Source organism: Caloenas nicobarica, chromosome 1, assembly GCF_036013445.1.
Source record: "Caloenas nicobarica isolate bCalNic1 chromosome 1, bCalNic1.hap1, whole genome shotgun sequence".
Taxonomy (NCBI): domain Eukaryota; kingdom Metazoa; phylum Chordata; class Aves; order Columbiformes; family Columbidae; genus Caloenas; species Caloenas nicobarica.
The window spans coordinates 196,806,823-196,834,597 of NC_088245.1; the positions used below are offsets into that span (position 1 = coordinate 196,806,823).

At 37.9% G+C, this 27,775-nt stretch overlaps 1 protein-coding gene across 1 annotated transcript in view; it reads right to left on the minus strand.

Annotated features, from left to right (window-relative positions):
- RNF17 (ring finger protein 17) overlaps positions 1-16,071 on the minus strand; it is a 52,417-nt gene extending 36,346 nt beyond the window's left edge. The window contains exons 1-12 of the mRNA XM_065650064.1: positions 15,998-16,071; positions 15,297-15,373; positions 14,543-14,601; positions 13,607-13,662; positions 12,105-12,204; positions 10,465-10,545; positions 8,877-8,977; positions 7,891-8,062; positions 6,442-6,518; positions 4,672-4,746; positions 3,220-3,494; positions 2,057-2,134 (exon numbers count right to left, since the gene is read on the minus strand). Of these exons, the coding sequence (XP_065506136.1) occupies positions 2,057-2,134; positions 3,220-3,494; positions 4,672-4,746; positions 6,442-6,518; positions 7,891-8,062; positions 8,877-8,977; positions 10,465-10,545; positions 12,105-12,204; positions 13,607-13,662; positions 14,543-14,601; positions 15,297-15,373; positions 15,998-16,071 (1,225 nt within the window). The remainder of the gene's footprint in view (positions 1-2,056; positions 2,135-3,219; positions 3,495-4,671; positions 4,747-6,441; positions 6,519-7,890; positions 8,063-8,876; positions 8,978-10,464; positions 10,546-12,104; positions 12,205-13,606; positions 13,663-14,542; positions 14,602-15,296; positions 15,374-15,997) is intronic.
- Positions 16,072-27,775: the final 11,704 nt, after the last annotated feature.

Sequence of the window (27,775 nt, forward strand, 5' to 3'; positions counted from 1 at the left end):
AGCCCAGCAACTCAATTCCTACAGGAGTATTTTATACCACAAAACTTCCTGCAAAGAGTGGGCAGCATCATCTAGATGCAATGTCACCTGCATGGCTGATCAGGGCACAGGAAACAGACAAGATTTGCAGCATCCTAGAGCCCTGCCATGTCTGTGCACATCTCTGAACTACAACTGATCATGGGCAAAAGGTGGTACAAAGATTCTGGCACGTGAAACAGTTCTGCGTGCATGCTCAGAATGTACTTTGAAGTTTAGGAAATGCACTGTCTGGAACAGATGCAAGAGTACTCTTGGATATTTCCAGTAGAAAAGATGCTACCAGAGTAAAAAAGTCTGAATGACTTGAAAGAGTTCAGCTATAGGTCCACTAACTCTTCTGGATCACCCTGGTCACCATCTCCGACGATGTGATAAGTCTGCTAGCTCCTCTGAAGTAGAGCAGGAAAAGCACATATTAACAGCACTTCACTGGATCAGCGGAGGTTGATACCTCCAGCCAAAAACAGTAACAGGAGCTGGGCCAGTTCTGGATCACTAGGGCCAGATGGATTCAAAGGAGATGTCTTTAAGCTGTTTGAAATTGTTCCTTAAACTAAATGCAAACAAAAAATCCCAAACAACCACAGCTGACTGAAAAGGATTTGAAACAATTATTAAGTATTATTTGTCTGATAACTAACCCTACTAGCAGGGAAGAATGAAAAATTCATTATATCAAACTTCAAATTACGCTTCCCATAACCCAAAAATATACAGTATTGCACAAAAATACACATTTTAGCATATTCCTGATAAAAACGATCACATCAAGTTAATTCTATGATAATAATCCCTTAATCTTGTTCTCCTAGTGTATACTCAAACTTCGGAGTCTGGAAAGGCTCAAACATCACATACCTGTTATAGTTGTAACATGTTTCTCTCTCCATGCAAATTCTTTTACATCTACTAAAGGGTGAGCACACAGTACACTAACTTCAGTATGGGCATTAGGAGATTTTCTCTGCTAACTACTTATTTCCACAGAATTTGTTATGGACTTAAAATGCTCAAATTCCCTAATACTCTGTCAAGTCCCACTGAGAGTAGCCAGTGAATGCACAAGTTATTGAGAAGAGCACGTTTATATGGCTCTAGGGTTAAAACCAAACCAACAAAACCAAAACCAAGAAACCAACCAACAAAAAAAATCCAAAGAAAACAACAAAACTGCCCCAAACAAAACAAAAAATTCCTTAATCTGTTTTCTTTGCTAGTATTACTTAGTGTCCTAGATTAAAGCACATCTTTTTGCAGCAGTATTTTCCTGCTTCTTCCTATTGACTTCTTAGCTCAGTTTCTTTCTTTCCCAATACAGCCATTTTGACTCTTCAACTTTTATTACCATTTACACTCAGCAACGAATGAAGCTCAAAGCACCGCACAAGCTGTACCCATAGAATTTTTGAGCTAAGTAACCTATTTCCTCAAATTACTCTGAGTTTTGTACATTTATCCATTCACTCATAATTCAGAAAAATAAACACAGAGGGAGAAAAAGACAACAGTTCAAAATTCAGTACTGACCTAAGAAACGGGTCACACTGTTCACAGTTATCATTAAGTCAAATATCCACCAGGTGTTGAGAAACACTGCCAGTGTTGAGTTTCTGAAAGCTGCCGGGGACTGCTGTATTGCAACTTCCAACTAAGTGCCTTTATGGCAAATCTTAAAAAGACCGTATAATCTATACATTAGCAAGGAGAGCAGACCAGGGAGTGTTTCTGCAGAGCAAAACTCTTGGTGCTAAGAATTACATTTGCACTGTAAGCACCTCCCAGAGTAGTTTTAACTGGAAGGAAATAAATTCATGTACCAAGTCTGCTCTTATATGTGAGCAAATACACACTAACTAGGGATGGTCTGGAGATCTCCTTCCTAGATCATTCCCGATCTCAACTAGAATGCTAACATGTCCAACTCTCCAACAAATTCCAGTGGCTGCTCTCACTATTTAGAGCATGGGTCTCTGCCAGGAAACAAAACCATTTACCAGATAGGAAAACCACTAACCAGCTTTGTGCTGAAAAGCTGTTTCCTTGTTGAATGGTTTCTTCTGCTGTTCATCAGCGTGATGTTCTGTGGGAAACTCTTTTTTGTTTAGAAGAAAAGTTTAATGAATTAGGTTAGTTAAGTATTTATACATATGCAGTAAAGCAGCAAATACAGTAAAGAAAAAATTACATATATTGTTAGAGTACCGCGAAGGCAAAAATTTTCCTGTGACTGAAACAGATGCACACACAGTGGCTATGTACATCTGGCCAGCCCACATGCTAATGCCAAGATTCCAAAGCTATAATTAAAATTCTTAGATTTAAGACATGCAAAATTCACGTAACAGTTCAGTTTGAAGGAATTTTGTTCTGATGAGATTTCTGAGGTCCACTGAAATTCTGGAATATGTTTAGACAGTCATACTGAAGCTCTGAAATTTACTTCACCTTGATCACAGTTATATGCTACCACAATCACTTTCACAAACCATCCCTACCCTCCCCCTTATCCTCCCCAAGCATTATTAATCATAAGGATTTTCTAGGTATGTTGTAGACATAGAACACTCTTAAGTTAAGCATCTTAATTATACTGTGGGATGCATCTATCCCCCCCCATTATCTAATTGGAATTTCCATGTTCCACCTTGTTCCCAATGCCTTCAGCCCTATCCCCAACAGTGACTTTCAGTTCTGCAGCATCCAAACCTGGAGACTGTTCTCCACATTCACAAGAGCCTAACGGTGGAGAAGGATCGCTTCCTGGACCTGTTAGCTACACGCTTACTAATACAGTCCAGGGAAAACCTGGCAAGGTAAAGAACCTAAATCTTATTGCCAGTTAACAAAGGACAATGCCCTGGAAGAAGATTCAGGAAGGCAAGGGAACTGGCAGAAAAGCATCCTCCAGGAGCCAATATCGGAAACCTTGAGGGGAACCATAATAACTAAGAGCCAAAGAGTGTCATCCAGGCAGAAAGAAAGTTTTCACTAAGCTTAGCTGAACTGGGACAGAAAAGAAAGGATGCTAGCTCAAAGGAAGGCAAAGTGAAATACGGACATAATTAAAGAATCCGTATGAGCTAAGACAAACTAAAAATACACAACATAATACAAAACACATAATAACATCACGCTCAACAATGGAACATTTAAAGCATCGGGTATTAAGAAACTTACTTTCTAGGTCATCTTCAAATATTTCTTCTATTATGACATCAGGGCTGGATGGAGGCTTGGGTAAAGCAGGAATACTCTGATGACACAGCATAGGAAGCATTTCTTGAACTTGAGTATTTTTCACTTCTTTGTGAACATCAAGTTTGTTTGCAAGAGCCTTTATTTTACTTTCTCTGCTAAGTGCTGGAAACATACTCTCTACAGATGACTGAGTATCGCAGCTTAGCACTTCTTCTTTGTCATCAAGGGTAAGAGTGTGTTGTCCATTATCTTCACTATATTTGGGAAAACATTTATTTGGAGACAAATTAGCATAATCCAGTCTGTTTCAGAAAAGCACATGAGTCACAGCAGAGGTTTTATTAAGAACATATCACTACATTAAGAAAACACCTCATAAGGGCTGGCTGGAAAAAAAAAACGTTTTTGAATACCAAGACAACAAAAACAGTAACATGATTTCTGAAACCTAAAAAGGATTGGCACATAAACGGCACATATTCTTGGGCATGGCTCAGTACAAGAACTACCCATTTAAATGATCACAGACCACAGGTACAAATACAAACCATTGGAAAGAAATGTTAATAATGTGATAGATAGTTCACGTTAAGAACAAAAGGCATGTCAGATGCTTTCATACTACCAGTTAGTCTTCACTGTAACATGCAGGATTTTCAAATATTACAGTATGCAATAAGCCTTTTTTAACATAACCAGTGCTAACTGCAACAGCCCTAAATGCAACTCCATTCCATTTTTTCAAGTTTTTTTTCAAAAACTGTGGGGAAAAATGAAGGGGGCTAATAAAATAAAAACAATTGTAATTTTAAAAATAAAAGTTATTTTTTTTCTACTGCAAGTTCATCTTCAGCAATTTCTTTTGGCATTTGACACAATCAGTATTTAGACTGTGAAGTGGAAATACTATAAATCTCAGTATTTGCCACTGATTTTAGAGATTTATTTACTCTTATATGAAGTGATTTTCATATGCTGAAATTTGATAAACATCTACTATGAATATATAAACCTGGTGCTTAGGTACATGGTTTAGTGGTGGACTTGGCAATGTTAGGTTTACAGTTGGACTTGATGATGCAAAAGGTCTTCTCCAACCTAAATGATTCTATGCTTGTATCATTAAATGCCAGCCAAAGCTAAAAAGCACATAGCATAAAAAGAATCTTGGTAACTTAAGTGATACAGTGAAATATAGTTGGGTGAAACACAAGTAAAACTGAAATGTGAGAACTGAAACACTAACTGGATTAACTGGAATGCTCTTTGAAATACCAGCATCTGAAGCTTTGCTGTGTTTTGTTATACTCTTAGAAACTCACAAGCATATAGAGATTATTTTTTTTTTAATTTAATCTCCAATACATATTTAACCACTAGAAAAAACAGTTAAGACACTGTACCTACCCTCTTTATTAAAAAAATACTTACTGCCCTGTTGTTCCCCATTCAATCTTGCCCAAATTTTTTAACAAAGATGTAATCTCATCAGTGTTTAGGGAGAATCTCGAGAGAAGAGACATTACAGAAGGTGACATGAATACCTAAATCACTTTGACACGTTCAAATGTACGATATTTTTCAGCACAATACTATTAATAGAGGGACAAAATAAGAGATTAATTACCTACTCCAGTTTTATTCTTTCATTCCTATTAACAACAGATTGGGTTGCTCATTTATCTTCACATTCGTACTTAAAAACTCTTGCCTTTTGCTTTCTCTCTCATGCACAGAGTACTCCAACATTCACTGAGTTTTCACACCTATACCCAGTTTAGTTCAATAAATTATTCTGCATAGAGAACATGAATTCTCCAACAGTCTTGAAGAATAAAGCCATAACTGAAGTCCAAAATGTATGTTCTTTTTGCTCCCTTTATTGTTACACTAATAAACAGCCGTTTCATTTACCGACAAAAGCTAGCAAAAATATTTGAAGTACTTTACAGTTAGGCTAACAGAACTCTAAATGTAACTTAATCAAATCCTTACCTTTGCTGTCCAATTATAATAAACAAATTGTGAAAACTAAAGTGTAACAGTATCAAACAGCCTATCTTTTCTTCTCCTCCTGCCTCTCCAGGAATGTATCCACCCTTCATTCTACAGTACTTTATGTCCACAGAATGTGCCTCAACTCCCATGCACTGCCTAGCTGTGATTTTTTCACCTTTGATGTTGTTTTAGAGTGGCACCAGCATGTGAGGCCTTCATACTCATCTTTCATCAGATCTCCTTTTCCCCTGTTTTGTTCAAGTTCTTAGAAGGTCTTTCAATGCAAACGAATTTCATTTGGTCATATTTTAGCTTTCTTCTAGTTTGGGAGAGTTTACCACTGTGCATTTAAAAAGCCTTCTCTGAAACTCTCATTCACCAATGACATTATCTTCAAAATAGGCCCTACCTACCAAGTCGATAAGCTCACTAAAAGATTATTTTAAAGATTCCTTTATCCATATTGTAATTATTCAACTAACAGATGACAGCAGTCATCACAATGGTTTTTTTAAGCATGGCAACAGGCTGCCCAGGGAAGTGTTTGAGTCACCATTCCTGGAAGAATTTGGCTCCATAGAGAATTGGGTTGCTCAGCCTGGAGAAGGCTCTGGGGAGACCTTATTGCAGCCTTTCAATACTCACAGGAGTCTCCAAGAAAGATGGAGACAGATATTTTAGCACCAGCCTTATGACCAAGCTGCATAGGGTCAGCTGTACCATAGCCATGACACACTTACTTGATTATTTCTGGTATAGAAATTATATTTGTCACTTCCAACGGGGGCAACACGATAACTGGGATTTTGCCCAAATATTTTCTTAGATATTTAAGTCTTTCCTGAAGGTCAGAAACTGATTCAATTTTTAAAAAATAAAGCCCTTCTTTCCTCAAATTATTTCTACTCATAAGAAAAGAAGAGGAAGTTTAAAAGTGGCAGATGTCTGTCAAGGATTCTTTAAATGCATATGTTTGTTTACACTACAGCAAATTGCACATGCTTTCTCCCTGATGGCTCAAATGAAGGCTACTGTGCATTGTTAGTGATGAGTTTATACACATCTGAACTAGTAGTTTTTCAGTAAAATGCAAGTGAGGCAGCTCAATTTCTGCTATTTAACTGCTACAGGAACAGTTTTTACAATTAAGACAACTAGTCCATCCATTTACCCCTCAATATACCTCCAGCTCCAGTCATTTACCTTGGAGATATTTTTTCCTTCAAACTGTTGACTCTTGAGACCTCAGCATCAACTGACAACTTCAAATTACAAATAACCTGAAATTAAGAAGTACAGTCTCAGCTTCTAACATACAAAAACCTATTATCTACAACATGACAAAGCCAGAGTATGACCTCTTTGGTTTTACAGAAAAAAAACCACCCAAGAATTCACTCATTAACAGCCAATAGCCAATTCTCAACTATGTCTTCTTACATTGCTCAGATCAAATGGTTGGGGATTTTGTAATGTTAGCATGTAAAAAGAAGCAGGAGTCAGATTTTCCTGTATAAACAGCTACTGAGAAGGTGACTCCCAAGTAAGAAGGCAGGCCCAAGGGAGGACAGCAGTGGCTGCCAGCTCCCTGAAGTCACACTGGGGAAGATGGAGGCAAAGAACAGAAAAAAGGAGGTATCAGGCTTCTTTTCTGGGTCAGATGAAAGAGACTTAAGTTTTTTCATATGGAAAGTGACAACTGTGGGCAGGGAACATGCCAATCTAAAAACCACACTACTTCAACGTATGACAAGACCAGTTATTGATTATTTTTCTCACAAGGACTACAAAGACTCCAAATGAAATAACTGTGTAGCACATTTAGAAAGAACATCGGGAGCTACTCAATAAACACTCAATTTCAAATATTAAAATGTGGAACCCACTACCACTGCAGATGCATACGATGTACATATGTACATACACACACTGCCACAAGCATTATGAAGACATTCAAGGAAGTGTTATACAAGCTTATGACTCAATGAGGTAACGTTTACTCAGTGTAACGATCCTCATGTATCCCGGAGATTATAAAATCCTTAACCTTCAGCCTCTTGTGTTTTCTAAATGCCCAGTTTCTTAAGATTCTTCCTCTAAGCATCTTTTCCTCTCTGTTGTCAGAGACAAAAGATTTCACAGGCTAGACCTTTGGTCTGATACAGCATGGCAGGCAACGTGGGTATCTATAAATGGCACATATGATGGGGAGGAGGAATGGAAGTAAAGGTCTGGGACCATGACGATCAGGAGAGTGTGGCTACTAATTCTGGAGTATTTCAGTGAGAAGGCTGGAGAGCTCTGGAACGGAAAAGGCTTAAGAGACTTCTAAAGTGCTGAGAACACTGCCCTTCCACTGATCAGTACCATGTCACAGTTTTCCAGTCCTCCCCCTCCATTTGCTGTTTCAGATAGCAAGTTCTTCAAGGCAAGGACCATCTTTTGTGTTTCATGTCGGTTGCCAGACCCTAATTCATGAACAAGACCAAATATAAACTGGAGGGGTGTGTGTGTAGAGGTGGAGTAAGAATATATTACTGCAAAAAAATCTCAGTATTGAAGCTAGAAACTGAAAGACAGATCACAGAAACTTTCAATCCATATTTGACTGAATTCATTAAAACTAATTTCACAGTGCAAGAATGTAACTACCTGAGTGAGATCACAATAGGTTCTTACAGAAGGTGTCATTTTTATTTCCTTTGCAATCCTGACGGCACCAATCAAGCACTTTTTCTTCTCTTCAATGACTTCCTTAGCTTTTGCAATACTAGCACTGTAGTTGTTGACGCTCTTCACTAATTCTGCACACAACTTCCTTTTCCTGTATTAAAATCATTTCATAATTTAATAAGCACTCAGCTGTACAGATTCAAACTTCAACTAGGACACACAATTGCCAGTTATACCACAATACAAAGCAGATAGATCTGATACAGAAATAGAATTTTCCTCTAATAGTATAAAGCATGGAAAACACACTTAATAATCAGAGGAAACAAAGTTAAGAGATCACACTGAAAAGCCACTTTGTTTGGAGAAACATTTTTTAATTAAACATTTAAAGCACTCTTCCATTGAAGTCTCCTGATATTTCCATACAAATCCAACTGAAAATGAACCAGTTGAATTTTGCAATTTAGTCTACCAAGATATCAGGTACCCCTCTCACAGGCTCTTCTGGAATCCTAAGCTTTGACACCTCCCCCATCAAAGCTGATGACAAATATTTTTGAAAATTAAGAAATAAAGTGTCCTTGGACTTCTATCAGCTTGAAAATTTGCAGAAAGTCAATTTTTAAAAAGTTATTTTTACTGTTAAACTCATCATTCACTAATAGCAATATCAAAAAGCTCTCATAATTGAGCTATTTCAGAAAACTAACATTATTAAGTGTATTCTAATTTTTCTCTTTTTTTGAAGAGCAGAGGCTGTATGTGCTAGTGTTTTCCAACCATGCAAACCAGTTCTAAGATGCCACTATGAAAGAGAAAAAATATTGCACAAAAGTTAAAGACAGGTATTAGGAAATACTGCTATGAGGAAGACTGAAATATTATTTAGAGTTCTTTACCTGAATTAGAAACTTCTTGATAAAAACAACTCACCCCCACCACACTACAAACCAGATTACTACCTTGAACAGAGAGAAGTAATAAGCTCCTCAAACGTTCTATCTGCAGCTTCTGCAACTTTATCTCCTTCCTGCTTCACTTTCAATTCCAAGTATTTCAGGATCTATTTCATTCAGTATTGAATAAACATGCCTTTATTATTTCATTATTCATTGTTATCATTTCATTATTCTCACTTTTAAATTTTTTTAAAATTCAGAACAGAAGCAATGAACAGTGAGACAGCAATCAATACTCCATCAGTAAGAGTAACAAAAAAAAAATGCAAATCAGAGGATGACTATATAATGTAATGGAGGAAAAACTGTAGCTCATTAATCCCTTTTTCTCTAACACCTAGTCGGTTCGTGCTATCTGGATCCTCATGTCAGCTGAAGTCTTTAGCTCTGTGAGGTAAAAACCACACAGATCTCAGGCCCACTGCCTCACTTTCCTTACTTGACACTCTAATACAGCACTGTACACAGACAACTAGCACGCTAAAATTTCTACTGTTTTTTTAAAACTCATTGTGAGCATAAAGGAAAAAAAAAATAAACATTCTTCCTCTGACTAAGCATCAGTTTTGTCACTACAGTTACAGTTAATGAAGAGCCTATGGAGAAAAATATCTTGAGTAATGCAACACTGCTTTGGCAATTCTCAGTCTTTGTTGAAAGGCTGCTGGAAGACCACAGTTGTATGCGTGAGTTATTATATCAGAGCTGCTGAAATGGTAGGTTTTTACAAGATGCTATTAGTATACAAATTAGATATTTACCATAGCTTTGCTTAACTGACACATCAGCCACTGCAACAAAACAAGTTAGCAAGGGAATGGAAAACAGGTTTGAAGGACGCTTCATGCCACACTTACTACCATGAATTTGCTTTGAGCTTTTGGATCATTAAACACTTCTATGCTTCGGTATCTTAGAATACATGTAAAACGTGAAAAAACAGCAAAGACAGAACTGCAGGCTTTTCCACAGCACATTCAGTAAGAGTTAAAATAAAATAATTATAGTTTATGAGGTTCGCAGGTTACTCAGTAAAAACTATTAACAGCTTTATCCAGTATTTTAGGATTCTTCTTATATTTTATACCGTGCATAAAAATGCATTACTTGCTTTACATGTTTTGCATATTGTGTCTGTTAAAATTTCTATTGCCCATGTAATTTCTTTTCCACCTTTAAATCCAGAAAGAGACATGGAAACTAGGAAGCTAGCAAGCTAGCATAGCTGCTAGAGCAAAAACAAACGCTGACTTTTACCCTGATCCAAGGAACCACAAGCTTAGTACTTAAAGACTGGCTTATGTATGGTTCTGCAAAAACGTATGAGTTGATCCAGTAACTTTCAATTATGCATAGGCACATGTACTCCGTTACTGATTACTCCTGTAGTCTGTGAACTCCAGACTACAGCCTGGAGTTTAAAGTTGTATATTCACAGAAATAGCACAAGCAGCTGGAGGACAAGAGAGATGTCAAAACAAAGGCAGTAAAAACATGTTTAAATAGCATGTTAACATGTCACTACTCGTAACAATAAGTTTCAATCAATGGATTTAAGATTAGATAATTTATTTAACTTATTTTCACCCACCTCATCCGCATCATGTAAGTGGCTGAGATTACAAATAGCTACATACAAAGCTCCATCAATTTCCTCCACAGTTTTGCTGTCCTGGGGAAAGATTCACCAATGAATATAAAGTTGGTTGTATGACTGCAAGACAAGATGGGCTACACTAATTTGCCATTTTGACAAAGACGCACTTGATGTGGGCTACTGATCATCTGTGTAAGGCTCTGAGCAGCTCTGTAACTACGAACAGGTCCAAAATACTTAGCTCACCTGAATTACACTGAGAACATTTACACTGTAGTATTTCCGAAACACGGATTCCAATCTTGTTTGTTTGTTAAATACATGCAATTTATTTGCATACACACAAAAAACAAATGAAAAGATAGTACCTGAAGGAAAAGCAAAATAAAGTTACTAATACAGAGGAAAGAAAACATAAGATTAAAGAGTGGGCATACTGCATCTCAGAAAAAAAAAAGTAAAATATTTTGGGAAAAACCAAGAAAAATTAAAAACTGCAAGAAGCTCTCAGTGGCATACCGATGAAAGACAAAATATTTGCATATGAATTGGCACAGGAGCAAAGATATATACAGAAATGTCTTATTTTGTCACTGGCACTACTACAGCTAGCATTAAGAGTACTGGTTAGAGTGCCGGTATTTTGTAAAAAGCAAAATGAGAACATCATCAGCTGGGGATTCCCCAAAAAGTCAGGGATGGTGCTGTGTAAGTCGGTCACTATTAGACAACCAGTTCACCTTGCTAAAAGGCAACTTAACTAGCATGTAAACATCTCCAGTTTCTGAAGAGTTCTGCACTAGCATTAAGGAGAACAAACTCAAACTAGAGAGAAATTAAAGCTTAGAGTTCAAAAACCTGAAACAGATCTGCCTCCAACCAGGCACTCGTATCAGTAAAAAAGGAAGTGCTGCCGACAATCTGGAAGAGATCTGTCAGTCACACACATCATTACAGAGTTTAATAAAGATTCTTGTTGTCACCTTCATCTATAGAACTTTCCAATTAATGTGTGTGAACATCTCCGACCAACTATGTCTCCTTCCTAGGAGTAGAAAAAGGGCAGAAAACCCTATTAGGACTTGGATGTTAACTGTGTTAGGAATACTTTCCTACGACAACAATTCCCACTCTATTTTGAGCAAATGCAAAGAGATGTAATAGGTAAAAATGGAATTACATTGCTCCATCTCTACTTTGTGGTTATCACTATGATCAACAACGCAGTAATAAAAACCCTTCTAAAACCCAAAATATACTAATTCAGTGATATAACTGAACCTTGATATAACTGCATGAACCTTGCAGCTATCTTGAATTTAAAAAGAAATATAAAACCCCCAAACCCAAATATTGTGAAGCCTCAGGTGTCTTTTCTAAAAAAGTTAAATTCAAAATGAAGAGTTTCACAGGCAGCTGAACACACTCAGCTGTGATTTGGTTGGGTTTGAGTTGCATTCATTTTATCAAGTTATTTTACAAACACTGTAGCTGCACATCAATTCTATCATAAGATGGAATAATAGCACGTAACTTTTAAGGCTGCAGGCTTTTGTGTTCTATGAAGTGCAGTATTAACTATGCATATACAAAAATAATAAGTGAGAATATAAGGAAATTTCATATTAACACACCATGTCTCCTGACAGAGCTAGGGCTGGTTTATCCCTCAGTCCACCATTTGAAGAAACTGGATGCTGAACTTTTTTCTCTTCAGTACTGTGACTGAAGGGACTGCAAAACAAAACTTGTAAGGAAAAAACCTACACATTTTAAATAAAATATCAAACTACCCACAAATACTTCAGACACAATATGAATATTACAAAATCTGACATTAAGCACACACACACTCTCCTATTTCTGAAACAGTAGAATTCACATTAATATACTACAGATACCTCATGTTTCAAAAAGTTTCCTTTTTACTGGTATAATCTTAAAATTAATCTTTAGTAACTATTTTTCACCTGACAATTTTGGCAAGGCTGAACAAAACCTTAGTAGAAGGTAGTGATTTTTAACCTCAGTGAGAGTAAAATGCATGACTATTAACATCCCAGGATTAATTTTTCATTTGTTGCCTAAATATTTTCCTTTAGATATCCCATCGGATATTGATTAGGCTGTTAAAATCTTTAGAATACATGACCAATTCTATTAAAACCATGTACCGACAACCTGTTAGGAAAACTCTTAAAATTCTGTTGCACGGTCACCCATACCTGCTCTTCTGCAAAGTACACATAGATCTAAACAGCTGTGAAGACTCTCTCAAAAGCAGGCTGCATAAACCAGCCTAATGACAGAAAAGACACACTGTGTTCTTCCTCTGCTCAGTTTGTCGTTTCTGATGGACTGTGAGAAGATCTGGAGAAGACTGCTGCAGTGATTGACAGCCATACACGAAACCTTGAGTTTCTGTTTTCCTTTAGGCAAGGTTAGCAATGCACCAATCTCAGAAGGTAAATTTCCTATATGTCCCTTACAGAGCTGATATGTGTAGAACAGATCCTTTATATAACAGATCTGTAAGAATTATCTGGGCCTATTCTCATTTGTATCAACATGAATCTCCATAGCAATGAAGGAGGGGGGAAAGACACTCACTTTAAGACTTCAAGTTCACACAGGCTAGACAAATAAGTAAATCAATGTAATTGAGATATGACACCACCACAGAACACTGCCACCATCTGATCTAAGCAGAAGGTGCAATGGGAACAGCAGGGGAGTGGGGAGAACGAGGCACTTCAATGATACAGTCCTTCCCACCACAGCCTGCCGTTTCAGCAGCTCGCTGTTCTCCCTCTGAATCCTTATCAGGCAGTGCTTACAACTTTCCGTTCCAAACACTTTCAAGCCAAACCCATCTGTTTCTTGTAGCCTTTCAATGAATTGCTATTTGTACTCAAGGGTCGAGCAAGTTGTGTTCCCACAGTACTACACACCCATACTGAGAACACATTAGTAAAGTTTAAAGAACACATTAAATAAATACATAATTTTTTAAAATCCACACAAAAAACCCCCAACAGCTGAAGAAAAATGGCTGGAAATGCTTGCTCAGTCAAGGTCTCCCCCCCCAGTCTGACATCTAAACACATTTAAAAAAGTTGAATTAATAAAGGTTTACCTTGCTAGCCTTCGTAAATTGCCACTGTGCAGCCCAAGTTTAAAATCAGTTTTGGTCTAAATTCAGAGGGAAAAGGTAAAGCAAGTTCAAATACAGGCCTAAATCCAAGTCCCAGTAAAAAATGTTCTATAAGCCTGTTTCCACCTACACTACTGCCCCCCCACCCCCCATTTCAATCCAGAGATCTGACTTATTTGTATTTTGCAAGAAAGGCTAAATCTGAATTTCATAACAGGAAAAAAAAAGGAAAAAACAAACAAACAAACGGAACAGCCACATCTGATCTTTTGCGTAAATTATAACATTTTTTAAAAAATTTTAACAAGCACTTAGTGTTTGTCAAAAACATGAATTTCTGTGAAACAAATGGCATTAACATGTCATAACACAAAAAAATGCTCTGCTTGTGAATATTTTCTAAGACAGAAAGAGAAATATAATAGAATCATAGAACCACTTTGGTTGGAAGAGACCCTCAGGACCAAGTCCAACCATAACCTATTCTTAACTTATGCACTATTATACAAAGTGAAGTTGTTTTTTTACAGAAAGCTTTTAAGTCTTTTTATTTGGGAGCTGACAAGGGAAGAGGGTTTTTTTTAACATACATATGCACGAGTTCTTTTCTTGCACATTATGTGCAGACAAGAGGGTAGAATGATGCTGGAAACATGGGGCACCAATGAGAACTGTAAAAATAAACCTTCCTAAAACCAGACTTCAGACATCAGATGCGCGCTACATAGCTACGCCACGTTACATGGAATGTGAGCAAACCCTTGCTAGGGAACAGGTAGTTATTAAGTGCAGGCCCTTACCTCAGAGGAGACCTGAGCTTGCTTTAATCACTTAGATTCAAAATGCAAAAGATCCTGGAACATCACTATTTCAGACCACCACAGTGACTACCAAACAGAAAGCTTTAGATCAACTTACTCCTGTAGAAGAGAAGCCAAAAACATCAGTCTCTTCATCCTTCACATCATCATGCAACACTGTAAAAGCAAGCATAGGAAATGCTTGACCACAAAAGTTTTTAACTGTAGGGCATCTTACTCAAGATGACAAAAAGGAACACATGATCACTGGAGTAGTCTTCTGCATAGTATTCATCAAGTCAACAGGAATTCGGACATTGACTTTTGTAATGACAGAATTTGAAAACTAGGAATAGGAGTCTGGATAAATAGATACAGAAGTCATCTGGGAGTTACAAAAACTTACTTGCATTTAATGATTAGGGTATTAGCTGCATGATTAGCTATATTAGGTTGCTGCTACACTCAGGACAGGATAAATGCATGAAATGGAAGGCAAAAAGGCAAAAGAAAACACACAAATGTGTACCTATAGTACAGGCAAAAAAATAGTTTCATGAAGTGTCCATAAATACCATATACTCGACACAATTTTAGTAACTCTTGGAACTCAAGCAGAAAATCCCAGAAAAATGAGGTTTCTTTTAAAACAAAAACTTTTCAGTAGCTTTTTCAAGAAAAACAGGAGGAAGGGAAGACAAAGATATTGGTTGTTCTTGCTGAGTACTGGAAATGTAGTAAATAAGCAATGCGTTAATCAAAATCTGGCAGCCCATCAATTGTCTTCAACAGACCATATAAAATATACATTTACAGTGAATACAAAATTGCTGGAAATAAAAGATCCAAAGGGTTAACTTTCACACTCATACCTTTTGACAGAGGGCACAAATCACTGCTTCTCTGATTTGGTTCTGTAAAATCCTCTTCTAGTATCTTCAGACATTGCCTTCAGAAGTAAAGGTTTAAGACCATTAGAGATATCAACCAAACACGAATTCTGACTTGCACCTCACTTAGAATGAAGCTTGGCCACTTTTTACAAAATGACATTACGTAAAAGAAGGTGAAGATAAGGAAACACACACCACACACACAGGATAAACAATTTACCTCTATACTGCATTCATTATCAATAAAGGTGGTACCTGAGCTTTTAAGTATGCAGAACCAGCATTAAGGTAACTAGAACCAGTATTAACAGATCGCCATGAAATAAATTTTAGCCACGTTACTTCTTTAGTTATTTAACTAAAAATACACCAAATAGCTCAACAGTGATTTATTTACTTGTAAAATATACATAGAGATCAATACTAGATATTGGTAGTCTAATAACTCAGTATTTGAAAACATCCTAAGATGGATTTAAAATGTCTTTTCCCCTGAACTTACTCCAAATGCTAAAACTTTCTACAAACTGTATATTTTATACATATTACATAAAAATGGACTCATTAGAAACACTGCGGAATACAGATACTGTTTTCTGCATTTCCTCAGTACTACTTCCTAACAATTATACTGTCAGAACTTAAAAGTAATAAAGGAGCTAATCTCAAAATTCACGTACCTTATAGCTCTCATTTTCCTTCTATTAAGTTCTTCATTACTGTCGGCCAGCAAGAAGTCTTTCTTTCTACTCATGATGGTGTCTGACTTTATAAATAAAAAAAAAGCGATACATTCTCTACAACATGCACATTTTGTAATTTGAGCAAACACTGCATCACTTGGCAAAGAATAAAATGAAGAAGACACAAAAATCATAGAAAACATAACCTGTTTTTTCCTTGAAAAAGCAAATCTTTTAAAGGCAGCGCAAGACTGTCCTGTTCTGCTCTGTCCAGCTCCCCCTCTAGATGCGCCACCGGACACAGCAGGAGACACCACCACCGGCCTTCAAAGCTCCCTCCCGACCATACACCCTCAATATGACTCTGTTTTCTGCAGCACCTCAATACTGCAGGTTCACACCCTGTCTGCAGTCCACCATGTATACTCACCACGACTCCTGCTTTCTGGCTCTTTTTTTTTTTTTTTTTTTTAACTACTTGACAGGAGACTTGCTCTTTCCTCCCAGTCGGCACCCAGAGCGCCACTGCCGCCGCAGGTCCCGTCCAGCCGCCGGGGAACGGCTGGAGCGGGGACACACCGAGAAGAGACGGGACGGGACCCGGCTCCCTCAGCACGAAGACCAGCAGCCTCGCAGAGCCGCCTGCGCGCCAAAACACCTACCCCCACCACCAATCACCGAGCGCCTCGTCAGCGCTTCTTCCCACTGCAGCCAATCACGGCGAGGCGGGAGGGGGAGGGCGGTGGTTGCTGCGGCCCGCGCGGGCAGCCCTCGCCGCCATGGTGGTGCCTTGGGGCGGGCGGGGGGTGTGCGGCCTGATCCCTCCGCACATCTTTGGTAAACGGGGTGTTTCCTGGGCCGTAACCCGTTAGGTCCACGCTTTGGAATTAACTCTGTTCTGCGTTCTCATTATTTGCAGAACAAGGAAGATGTTTTTGCAGTGTTTCTCCTGTTTTGGCTATCACAAATGCAGCATGATTCTCTACAGATTTCTAATACAGTTAAATTAAAAAATTAAACTGATTTTCCCATGCAACTTTTAGACTTGCCAAATCGTGAACTAGGCCACTCCTCCAGGGGGCAAGTTTCATAACAAATTCTAGGTTACTCATATTTTTGTGCTGTTCACAGAGTAAAACCAGATTCTGCCCCAAACCTTGCGTTTCGAAGGGACTAAGTATGTTTTGTTAGGCTGGGGTTTTGACTCGGATAACAAGGCAGAGTTTGAAAGATCACACAAACTCTAGGTTTTCTCAACAATAGGGAGTACTTCAGTGGCAGGGCCAAGGCAAACAATAACTTTGTTGAGAAAAGAGAGGAAGGAGAAGACTGCAGTCCTGTCTGCCAAAAGGGCAGAAGAAGAATTTCAAGAATAATTGGGAAGGAAGCATGAAGAAAGGAGCAGTAAACTTCAAAAATGAGCCAATTCTGTGGAGCTAGTTCCTTGCCTACTTTTTGGTGAAACACCCAAATCAGCCATTGGTTTCGTTTACGTGCACTTGAACGTGTGTATATTATGTTTGTTTGTAGCTCTGTCAGCCTACACATGAAAGAATAACTAAACATACGCTGCCCCCCTTCAGCTTTGCATTCGCACCACTCTGAAAATCGGAAGACGAAAATGGCAACTTGGCTTATTATTTCAGAAAAGACAGCAGCAATTTTCCAGAAAAGAACAAACACCTGTCCGTGCCATTAGTGTTACGCGAACATTACTGGCGTTTCTTCGTTTTCCACGGTATCATTCAGAGTGCTGGCGAGGTGGTCCAAGCCGGTGTTTCTGCCGTGGCAACCAGGAGATGGCAGCATGGATTAACTAAATCACTAAAAATTAATCACTAAATGCACTAAAACTGGCCAGTGTTTGTGGGGTTTGTTTGTTTGCTTGTTTTGGTTTTGTTTGTTTGTTTTGCGTTTAAGTGATAGATTCTGCAATTGCATATCTTGGTTATTTGGTGTGTAATCTCGATTGGATTTTTTCTGTAGTGTGACCAAGTGATTACATGGTAAGTAGAAAAATAGTTTTCCCTTAAATGTTATGTGAGCGGCTGCACGTGTGTTTAGAGAAGGAAGGAAACCTCATTGTGTTACTGCAGAGAGGGCCAAACGCAACGACTGAGGGAAGTTTGTAGATACGGGAGTTGTATAGGAAGTATAATTTCATTAGTGATTGTGTAGCATTAACAGCTGAACTATGCTTTTCCTAAGGTTTACAGGAGTTAGACAAGTAATCTCAAAACATTCTGGTGGTCTAATAGAGAGGCACTGATACATGAAGGAAATACTGTGCTTAATCTCAGCACCTCACCCACAGTTTCTGCCTCCTAATGTTTATGTCCTCATTGTAGCAGTTATTGGATGCTTATATTCAGTAGCTATTATTTATCTAATTTTCTACTAATGAAATTAATGGCAAAGTATGCCAGATACCTTTTTCTCATCCACCCTGTTGGTTAAAACCAACAAACTATCTGTAAATGGTTAGTTTGGCCCTAGGTTCTTTTGTCACACTAGTGCCTTGTTCACATTGTTTTCTTTTCTCTAAAGAATCTTTTTTCTGTTTGAAGCACAGTATAACAAATTTGCTGAGTCTGTCTTTAGGTATATTAATAGTAAAAATATGGCATGAAAATTCATAGATATAAAAATGTTTAATTTAAAGTGTTATTATTTTTATAAGACATCCCGAATGCTTCAATCAAGCTTTTATTCTTCAAAATTGCTCTTACAAGCTTTTCACTGTGAGCATAACACAGTACTTTTTGTCTAAATTCTGTCTTTTATTAGCAGGTAGGAAAACAGCAGCCAGAGGTTAGATTGTGAGTTAGCCTTGTCCACTCTGCTCAGTTGCTGAATCTGGGAGCCCCACAGAAGTGAGGCTATGGCAGCTTCCTCTCTCCAGGTCTGGCCAGCAGTGAGGCTGAGCACACATTCCCAATTTTAATTTACTATTGAAAAGGCTATGATGCACCATGACCACATGGTATTAATAGGGATATCTGGAAATAAAGACTTGTTAAACAAGCAAAAAATCTTTTTCTGACTTTGGCTTTCAACCTCTGAAACTCAATATGTCTATAGCAAGGCAGAGATTTGGGCCCTAATGCAGAAATGAGTATCAAAGAGAGAGACTGTGATATGCTGTGGGGTCTGACTGGAGGATCTGTGCAGGCACTGAAGTTTGTTTGGGGGTCTTTCAATTATATTTATATGTATGGAGATACATAAAAGATGTTGACATCTTTCTGAAATGCATGATGTATAATAGATCAGCCACTGTTAGGCTCATTGAAGATGAAATTCTATCTCTAGGCAAACCAAGCTTTCTCTTTTGTTTTTAAAATCTTTAAGAAACTTGATTTCACAGCAAAAAATCCATCTGAAGTTCTCCATGAAATATCCTTTCTAGTCCAAATCTTTGGAGCATAAATTATTGTTCAGTTATTACAACAAGAGGAAAACAAAGTCTAGGTTTTTAGAGTCTAAACACATAGCTGAGGGGAACATGCTGGTGAGTGGACTTGTTATTTGTTTTTACCCTATCATATAATGTAACTTTAAGCTCATCCTTTATTGCTTAGGCAATTTAAAAACACAGCTTCAAAAATACTAAAAATAAATGGAGCCTTCAGGAGACTTTATTAGAGCCTAAGGAATAGCAGTACCTGAATAACATGTGAACCTCATACAGACAAATACCAAGCAATGCTTTTTGGATGCAAATATGTCAACTGCATCCATACTTGTGTAGTCTGGAATTACTGTAAAGTCTCTAGGAAAAAAACCAGACTGGCTTTCTGTGCCACTGCTTTCAGAAACCAAATGAGATGATAGACTATATTAATAGTGATTCCATAGTCTGTGGCATATAATGTTGCAGAAAGTAGTATAATACACTGTGCTGCAAAGGCTGTGTGTAGTTTTGACTGCCATATTTCTGCTCATGCATGGAAAGAACAAGTCCAGCTATGTTTTATGGAGCTTGTTTGCAAGAGAGTGAAGACATGGTAACCTGGGCAACCGGACCCTCGTTATATCTACTCTTTTCATGTGTTTCTGTCCAAACTAACTGGATCCAAGGTGGTTGTACACATATCACAAACACATCCTTTGCTGTAGTATGTTTATTGTCCAGAGACAGTCACAGAGGTGCTGGAGGCAAAGTCTTAGGAAAAGCATAACCACTCCCTAAAGCAGGCATGGTCTCGCTTCCGTTCATAGAGATTACATATGGAATACATGCTGAAGGGAGATTTGGCTCATGACCTATGCTGAACTTTGTATGCGAAGGCTATAGGTAGCCAGAACACCTCACCTGAAATGGACACAGAAGACTTCTCTCAGTTCGCCTTTGGGGTCTGTCTAAGTCAGCAGCTGTGCACTGTATGCCACGGTGGATGCCAGGATAAGTGCAGTGATCTGGTCCTGTGATAAAGAATACTACCAAAAAAAGATCTGCATTTGCCAAGAACCAAATTTATTAGAAGAGTTGTCAGAATAACCTATGTGAGATGAAAAGATCAGCAGTATTCTTTCAGTGCCTGTAAATGAAGTTTCAGCAGTTCAAGATGCGAGTGTACAATAAGATTCCCCTCACAGCAGATTGTAGAAAATACAATTTACCATCTGTGTCTGTACAAGTCTCTCAGCATCCCACTGGGCTGCTCAGCTTTAGTGTCCCTTACTGGACCTCTCTGCAAGACAAAACCACTAGCTTCTTTCAATTTTATAACCAATATATAGAAAACAGTTGATTTCTGAAGACATTCAGAGGATTTACCATTTAGAATTCTTCATAATGCATTGAAAATGGGTATCGATGAAGGGAGAGTATGGATTATTCCTATGGTTAATAAGGCTATGAGCTTGGATACTGCAACTGTTGAAATGACAGGTTAGTACCATAATCCTCCACTAACTCCTTGTGTGACCTTGAGCTAGTTAGTTACTTGGTCATCAGTTCCCCTTGTCTATTTTGATCGTTTTGTGAATTTTTGTCTGAAGCTGTAGACAAAGGAGTTGGACAGCTATTAGGGATTGTAATACCCATGAGAAATGTCACATACCATTGGTTCTGAATTCTGTTCCTTTAACAATAAAAGTAGTCTTGTTTAAACCAAACAAGACTACCACCCTGTGGCACACCCACTCCAATCCCTGGCATCGTAATTACCATCAAATTGACTGCCTATTCTAGGGAAGATATTTAAGCATTCTACTAGAAGGTAATCTGTGTTTTAAGGTTTTTGTGTTATTCACGCATAAAGAAAAAGGAATGGAATCAATGACAAATGGAGAATCTGGATTGAAATAGACTGCTAAGCAAGTGGGGCACATTCTCAGGAATGTGAGTGTTTTAATTTTAAATCTGTCATCCTCTACACAAGATATAATATTAAAAATCCAAGAAACACAGCGTTTGTGGCCCCAGAGAAAGCTATGATTGTATGCCTCTTGTACCTACCGTTCCAAAAAATGATCTTGGTATTGTTCACTTTTTTGCGTGCACATGTGCTGTTTGAGAAAGTGTAAAGTGTTGCTGCTACGTATATAGCATCTGAGAATTTACACACAGAGAGCTTTTGTTGAATCAAAAAAAAAAGTTTTGTATTTTAAGTTTCACTTCCTTTCAAAAGACAATAAAATATCATTAAAAGAAAGTATTTTTGTTTACCTTGGCTGGTATAGCTGGCTGTTCCATCTTTCATGTACCTATCAATCTTTCTGGTCTGTGGGGTTTTTTTTCAGTTTTTGTTTGTTTGTTTGTTGCTGGAATAATAATTAAAATATGTGGTTAATAACTTTTATTGGCAAAAAAGCTATTTTTTAGTACATTCATATAATACTGAGCATGAAATTGAGACTGATAATAACACATAAGGAAAAATTACTCTAAATCACTTAGAGAAGTAGGCACTTTGCATTGGAAGGTACAGATAAAAATCACTGTGAATGATTAGAAATATGCAGAAATTTCAGTAGGAAAAGGCTTACATGTGCTATAACTCTTAGGCTGGATGTTGCTGAAGAATGCAATGTAGGACAGAGTTTTCTAGTCTCTTGGTGCTCACAGCAAGAGAGTCTACTAAGGGAAGCACCATTACACACTGGCCTGTTTTATGTGTTTATTCTAAGCATACATTTATGGCTACAATAAGAGATAAAGACACTTTTCTCAAATTGTTTCTTGGTATGGACAGGTATATTTTTGTTTTAATTTCCATGCTGATAGATTCTGACCCCAAAAATCTAAAAAAGGCCCAATACAAAGTTAATATTGTAGAGTAATACTGTGATGTAATGCCTCTCTTTTTGGAGAACTAAGTTCAACCATGGCACAAGATGATTAAGGATATACACAATAAAATCTTTACACACATATGTGATTAGTTTTTTATACATGGTTTATATCCATTTATGATACCAGTGACTAAGTACTTACATGTATCCCCTTCATAGCATCACTAAAATATGTTTTGAGTTTTAGTGTATTCCCTGGTGGGGAAAACATCCCAATTAACATTTCAGCTGATATATTAACTTTAGCAAAGATGAGACTGCCTGAGTTGAGAATGGGAAAAGCATTCTTTCACATGAAGATTTAATCGTTCCAGTACAGGCTTGTGGCTTGCTGACGGAATGCAACGGGGAATCATGAAGAGCAGTTAAAGCACAGGTTTATGTTTCCTATGACAGGCGTTCTGGCACCTTATTTAATTTGGACATGAGCTTATTTCTGAATACTTATAATGTGTCTCAAGTTTGTAGCATTTCAGAGAATATGTAATGAAAATTTATGACATATATTAATCAAGGAACAAGAAACTCAAACATTTTCCAGTGTCTGTCTTCTGTGAAGGAAGGGATTTGCTGGATTTTCTCTCCATGTTGCATTCTCCGTTTCTTTGGTCACACTTGTGAGGTTGAAATAATGTGTGGAAGTTCTTCCCTGTAAATCACGTATATTCCAGGAATCACTGGAGTACTAAGTGGAAAACGTGAAACCTGTTCTTCTAAACTGAACAACATACAAAGCCAGATTGGAGCGGTAGAGCAGTGGCTGGAACAAAGAGAAAACCAAATCCAAACTTTTCAAGTGGATTTCAATTAAAATAATGGAAAATACGAGGATAGAATCAGAAATGCTAAAAATTCTTAGAGTGTATTTCCATGTATTTATTAAGGGGAACTCAGTCACATTCCAGGCAAAGTTGATCAGTTCACACGGGGCCAGTTATTTTCAGTCTTCCCAAGCAGGTCATAGGTCCAAGAGACCTGGACACATGTTTAGAAACCCAAATCAAATTGTTCTTATCCTGGAGTTGCTAATGAGTCCAGGAAAGAGCCTACAGATTGTTTTGAAAGGGTGTGGTGTGGGTTTGGTTTGGTTCATTTGTTTGGTTTTGTCAAGCACTTTTAAAAACCCGTCCATCTCAGATGGGGTTCTTCATGAAGTTTGCAGTCACTAAGTAAGACAGATTGGTTCAGCAGCTTCTGGATTTGTACTTGAAGAGAGATTACCTGAGAATGTAGAAGAAAAGAGCTATGGTGTAGCTGGGAAGGACTTAAGGATATGAAGCTTGTCATCCTTGCTCAAAATATTCTGCTGAAAATTTTACCTGGTTTTATTTACCTTATTGTTTGTTTTCTGCTGATGTAGCAGTAGAAGCTCTTCTTAGGACTGATAGGAGCCTCTAAGTTTCAGTAATTCTTGAGACTAATAAGACCATTGTATTTTCCAGCTTTCCTATAGCATTATTAAAAGGTGAAACTTCAAAAGGAGTTCCAAAGCTTATACAGAATACTTTTAAGCTATGTTGCTCTCCATTATAACAGTTATCTGAGTAGGGCTGGGAAGAAGTGAAGATGGCAAAACAGCAGAATGGTTTCACTGGACTCTCTCTGGAAGAATCTCAGAGACATCGCTAGAAAAGGTTTGAAAACATGTTTTGTCTGGCTAACTTATTATTCTCCCTTCTGTCACCCAGCTGACACCCTCTAAAGAAAGCCAGGGCCAGAAGAACTCTGAGCAGAAATGACTATGCAGAATAACATTTTCCAGATGGGGCTGGTTCCCTGCAAACACTCCATGAGTGCAGTTTCAGCCCTTGTTTAGCCCTCACTGTGAGGAATATGACTTGTGTAACCATTACTTGTGAATAAGCTGACAAGACTGACGTGGGTCCCAGAGAAGTGGAGAATACCAGCTCTCTGCTACTTGTGATGAAGAACTATCATGTCTGCAACCATAACAGGCCTTTGCTATGTCCTCAAGGGTCAGTTTATAAGCATATGGATTCTTATATCTTTGGAACCGGGACATGGTTCATCTGATCACCTTCTTGTAATTAGTGAAGAGGAAGTCACTTTTAGAATACCAGTCTTTGCATTCTTAAGGAGATGTTTAAAGCAAAACAGATAAATCACACTTACAAGTGCTTGTTTTTCTCCATTGACCATAAAGGGAATTTAGAGAGACTAGCTGAGGTTGAGACATCTACATTACAACCTTTTGCTGAGATAAATTCCACCCGAATGATTCTGCTATCTAATAATGTGTCTGGAAGAGTTTTTCTCTCCAAACTGTACAGGTTCTCTTGCATTCTGTTCATGCACATTAGCCATGTACTGGGTTTGGGATTTATTAATGCTTTCAAGCACGACTGAGAAGACCAAAGTGCAATTGTTTACTACATGTGAAACTTCGAAGAAGTGTGCAGAAGTGCAAAGGGTGCTTGAAATCTCAGGCCCTAGTTAAAAAGCTTAGGTTTTATTTTAGGCTCATCCAGCAACTGACTTTTCAAAGTCAAATTAATTCAACCCAAACAGTAAAATAAGCTGACCACGGGGAACACACTTATAGGATATCTTTCTTCTAGCAGAATAGCTAAAAATGCATTTTTCATGCTGCTCTATCAAAGAGACCATCCCCGTGCTCCTGAAGTAATCTGTTTTTGTCCATTGTGATAGCAAGCTTCAGAATTGTCGATTTGGTATGAGCATTTACTGAACATTAATTTTTTGAAAGATTCACGGAATATCTTACTTTTTTTAAAAATAAAAGGGATTGTGATGCTATTGCTGATTTCTCTCCACCCAGTTTAAAAACTAGGGCCTACACTGCAAATTTATTTGCAAATTGCTGTAAATTGAATTAATATAGCTGCAGTTCTAGAGGCATCCAATTAAATTAATAACATTAACTGAAATTACATGTCATCCTTTTGCCAGGTTTTGTACAAATTATTTCAGTCAGCTTGGCTTTTACTTATCTTCTTTGTGTCTTTGTTTTATTGAAATTTCTGTTTGTAAGTATTACTGTAGTTAATTGATGAAATTTTACAGCAAACAATTAATAAAAATCCATTTACAAGAAAAGCTTGTTTGTGTTTTTCTAATAAGATATAGCATTTGCTCTCTGATGATTCAAGTGGCAGGTTATGTAAACATTTCTATTTCTGATCCTTCTAAGGCTTTTGTCTCTTGTCTACTAAGTATTTTGTGGGGGAAAACATGATCATCAAGTCGGCAATCTGCCTAGGATTTCAGAATGGCATGAAAATAAATAATTACACACAATGAAAACATTTAGGGTATTACATTGTGATCATTTCATATCACTGCAGATGCGTTTCAGGAAGAAAAACAACATTACATAAAGTCTAGTGGTACAGTAAACAAGGGGATTTAAAGACTGATGGATATTGCTGTCTGTTCTCTCCCTAGGATAAAGTATCAACTGTAATACTTTAAAATTATATTGGTGTGGGTTTTTTTTTTTGTCCACAACAGAGAAATCTGCAGGTGGCTGACAATAAGTAATAAGATTTTGCAGCCTTTAATAGCTCTTATTAGAAAGAGTAAACTAGAGGGAATGGAGGACCTAATTTCATAGAAGGGTCTCCCTCGAAGATCACCTGAATTTGTAAACATCTTAGCTTGGTCACCTACCTAAGCATTAGGAGGAACAGAACTATTCAGTTCTGTGTTCCAGGCCTAAATAGTACAGGGTCTTTGTAATATTAATAATTCCCTTCAGATTCCAAATGTAGCTGATATTCCCCTTTGTTTATTTCCTTTATCCTTTCTCTGGCTATAATGCTAATACACAACTGAGTTTCTGCTGAGAAGGAAAGTTTGAGTTAGATGCTGCTTTAAAGGAGAAATTGAAAATGATCATTAAAAGACAAGGTGAACTGATTTGATGTAATTAATCTGCCATGTTAAAAATAGCTTAGACATGTCTAGTTTTCAGGAGTGCTACACTTCCAGAAGGCTAGTAGTAGGCAGTGGCATTAGCACTTTCATAAAACAATTCCTGTGCCCATATGCATGTGGGAACAGAAGCTTTTGACAGCTCCTTTGGAGCTATATATGTATCTATGCTTTTAAATGTTTATCTTGCCCTCTGATCTCATAAACTGGACCTACTTAATAAACAAAGCAACTTGAAGACCTTTTTAAACAAAGTTTGAGAGATGTTGTTGCGTCCTTGATTTTTGTCAGCTCTTGTGCTTGCAGCCCTTGAAGTAAGCAGTGCCACTTCCATGCATCATCTTCTAGCGTGAACCTGCTTCTGTGTCAGAGTCCCCTTGGCTCCTCCAGTTCTGGAAACTATGTGATCGGTGCATACTATTGAGTGAGTGATACAGAGTCTGTGATTCACATCGCTCTTAGCCCGAATTACTGAGAGTTTAGGCTGGAGAAAGGTAGAGTGACTGAATGAACACATTTGTCTTTGAAAGAAACAGAGGAACTGCCTCAGCAGTAAGGAGTCATGCAAAAAGCAGACTATTCATAATGAGAAGTTGTTGGCGCGAAATTTCTGACAAACACGTGGGGACATACAGGTTTTATTTACAGGGGTGGCTCTTGCAGGCTTCATCTTCAACAATAGCAGAGAAGATGATAGATATTATACACTGTGTTTGAGGTATCAAGGTGATACACTTAGATTCAATTCAAAGAAGGATGGGAGGTCTTCGGGGTTGGATGCTTAATGGTGCTATAGGTTTCTGGGACAGACAAATGCTCTGCGGTATAGAAGTACTACATCCTCTCCTGCCTTTGCCATTTCTCCTCTGTGACTGCTAACACACCTGTTCTCTGAGTGCCAGCCTTTTTCAGATGTTGTTAAGAGGGAAAGTCACGTCCCAAGACCATTAGTGCCACTTCCCTCCATCAGACATTGCATTGTGGATATCCTCAAATAAGATGTAAACTGGGCCTGTATGTGTTCTGTGAAAGGATTTTGGAATTATGTAGTTTAGAGGTCACAAAGTAAATGTGAGTCCATAATGGTATGTTATTGTGAACATGGCAAGTGTAATTGGAAGGATACTCGGTGTACTTTTTCTGTTTGGCAGGCCTCACTGCTCTGTTATGCCAGTTTTGGGGAAGCACATCAAGGGAAAGGTGGACTGGTTGGATAGAGTCTAATGGATAGAGTCCAATGAAAAGAAAATTAAAGGAATGTGAACAACAGTGGGGTGGGTTGTCTTGGAATAGAAAAAAGGTATCAGAAAGGAAGAAGTCAATAGGCTGTCCTCTGTGTTCACTGAAGAAGGAACAGAAGTTCCGTCTGGGAGCTGTAGCTGAACAAAGTTTGGACTTCAGATGAAGCAGACCGTGGAACACTAAATACTGTGGAAAAGTGTTCAAATGTTAAGGAGAGATAAGCACTTAATGAGATAATTGATATTTGAAACTACTGCATACCTTAAGAACATATTAAAAAAAAAAAATCTCTCAGGAGCAATATTTGACCCTGGCTTG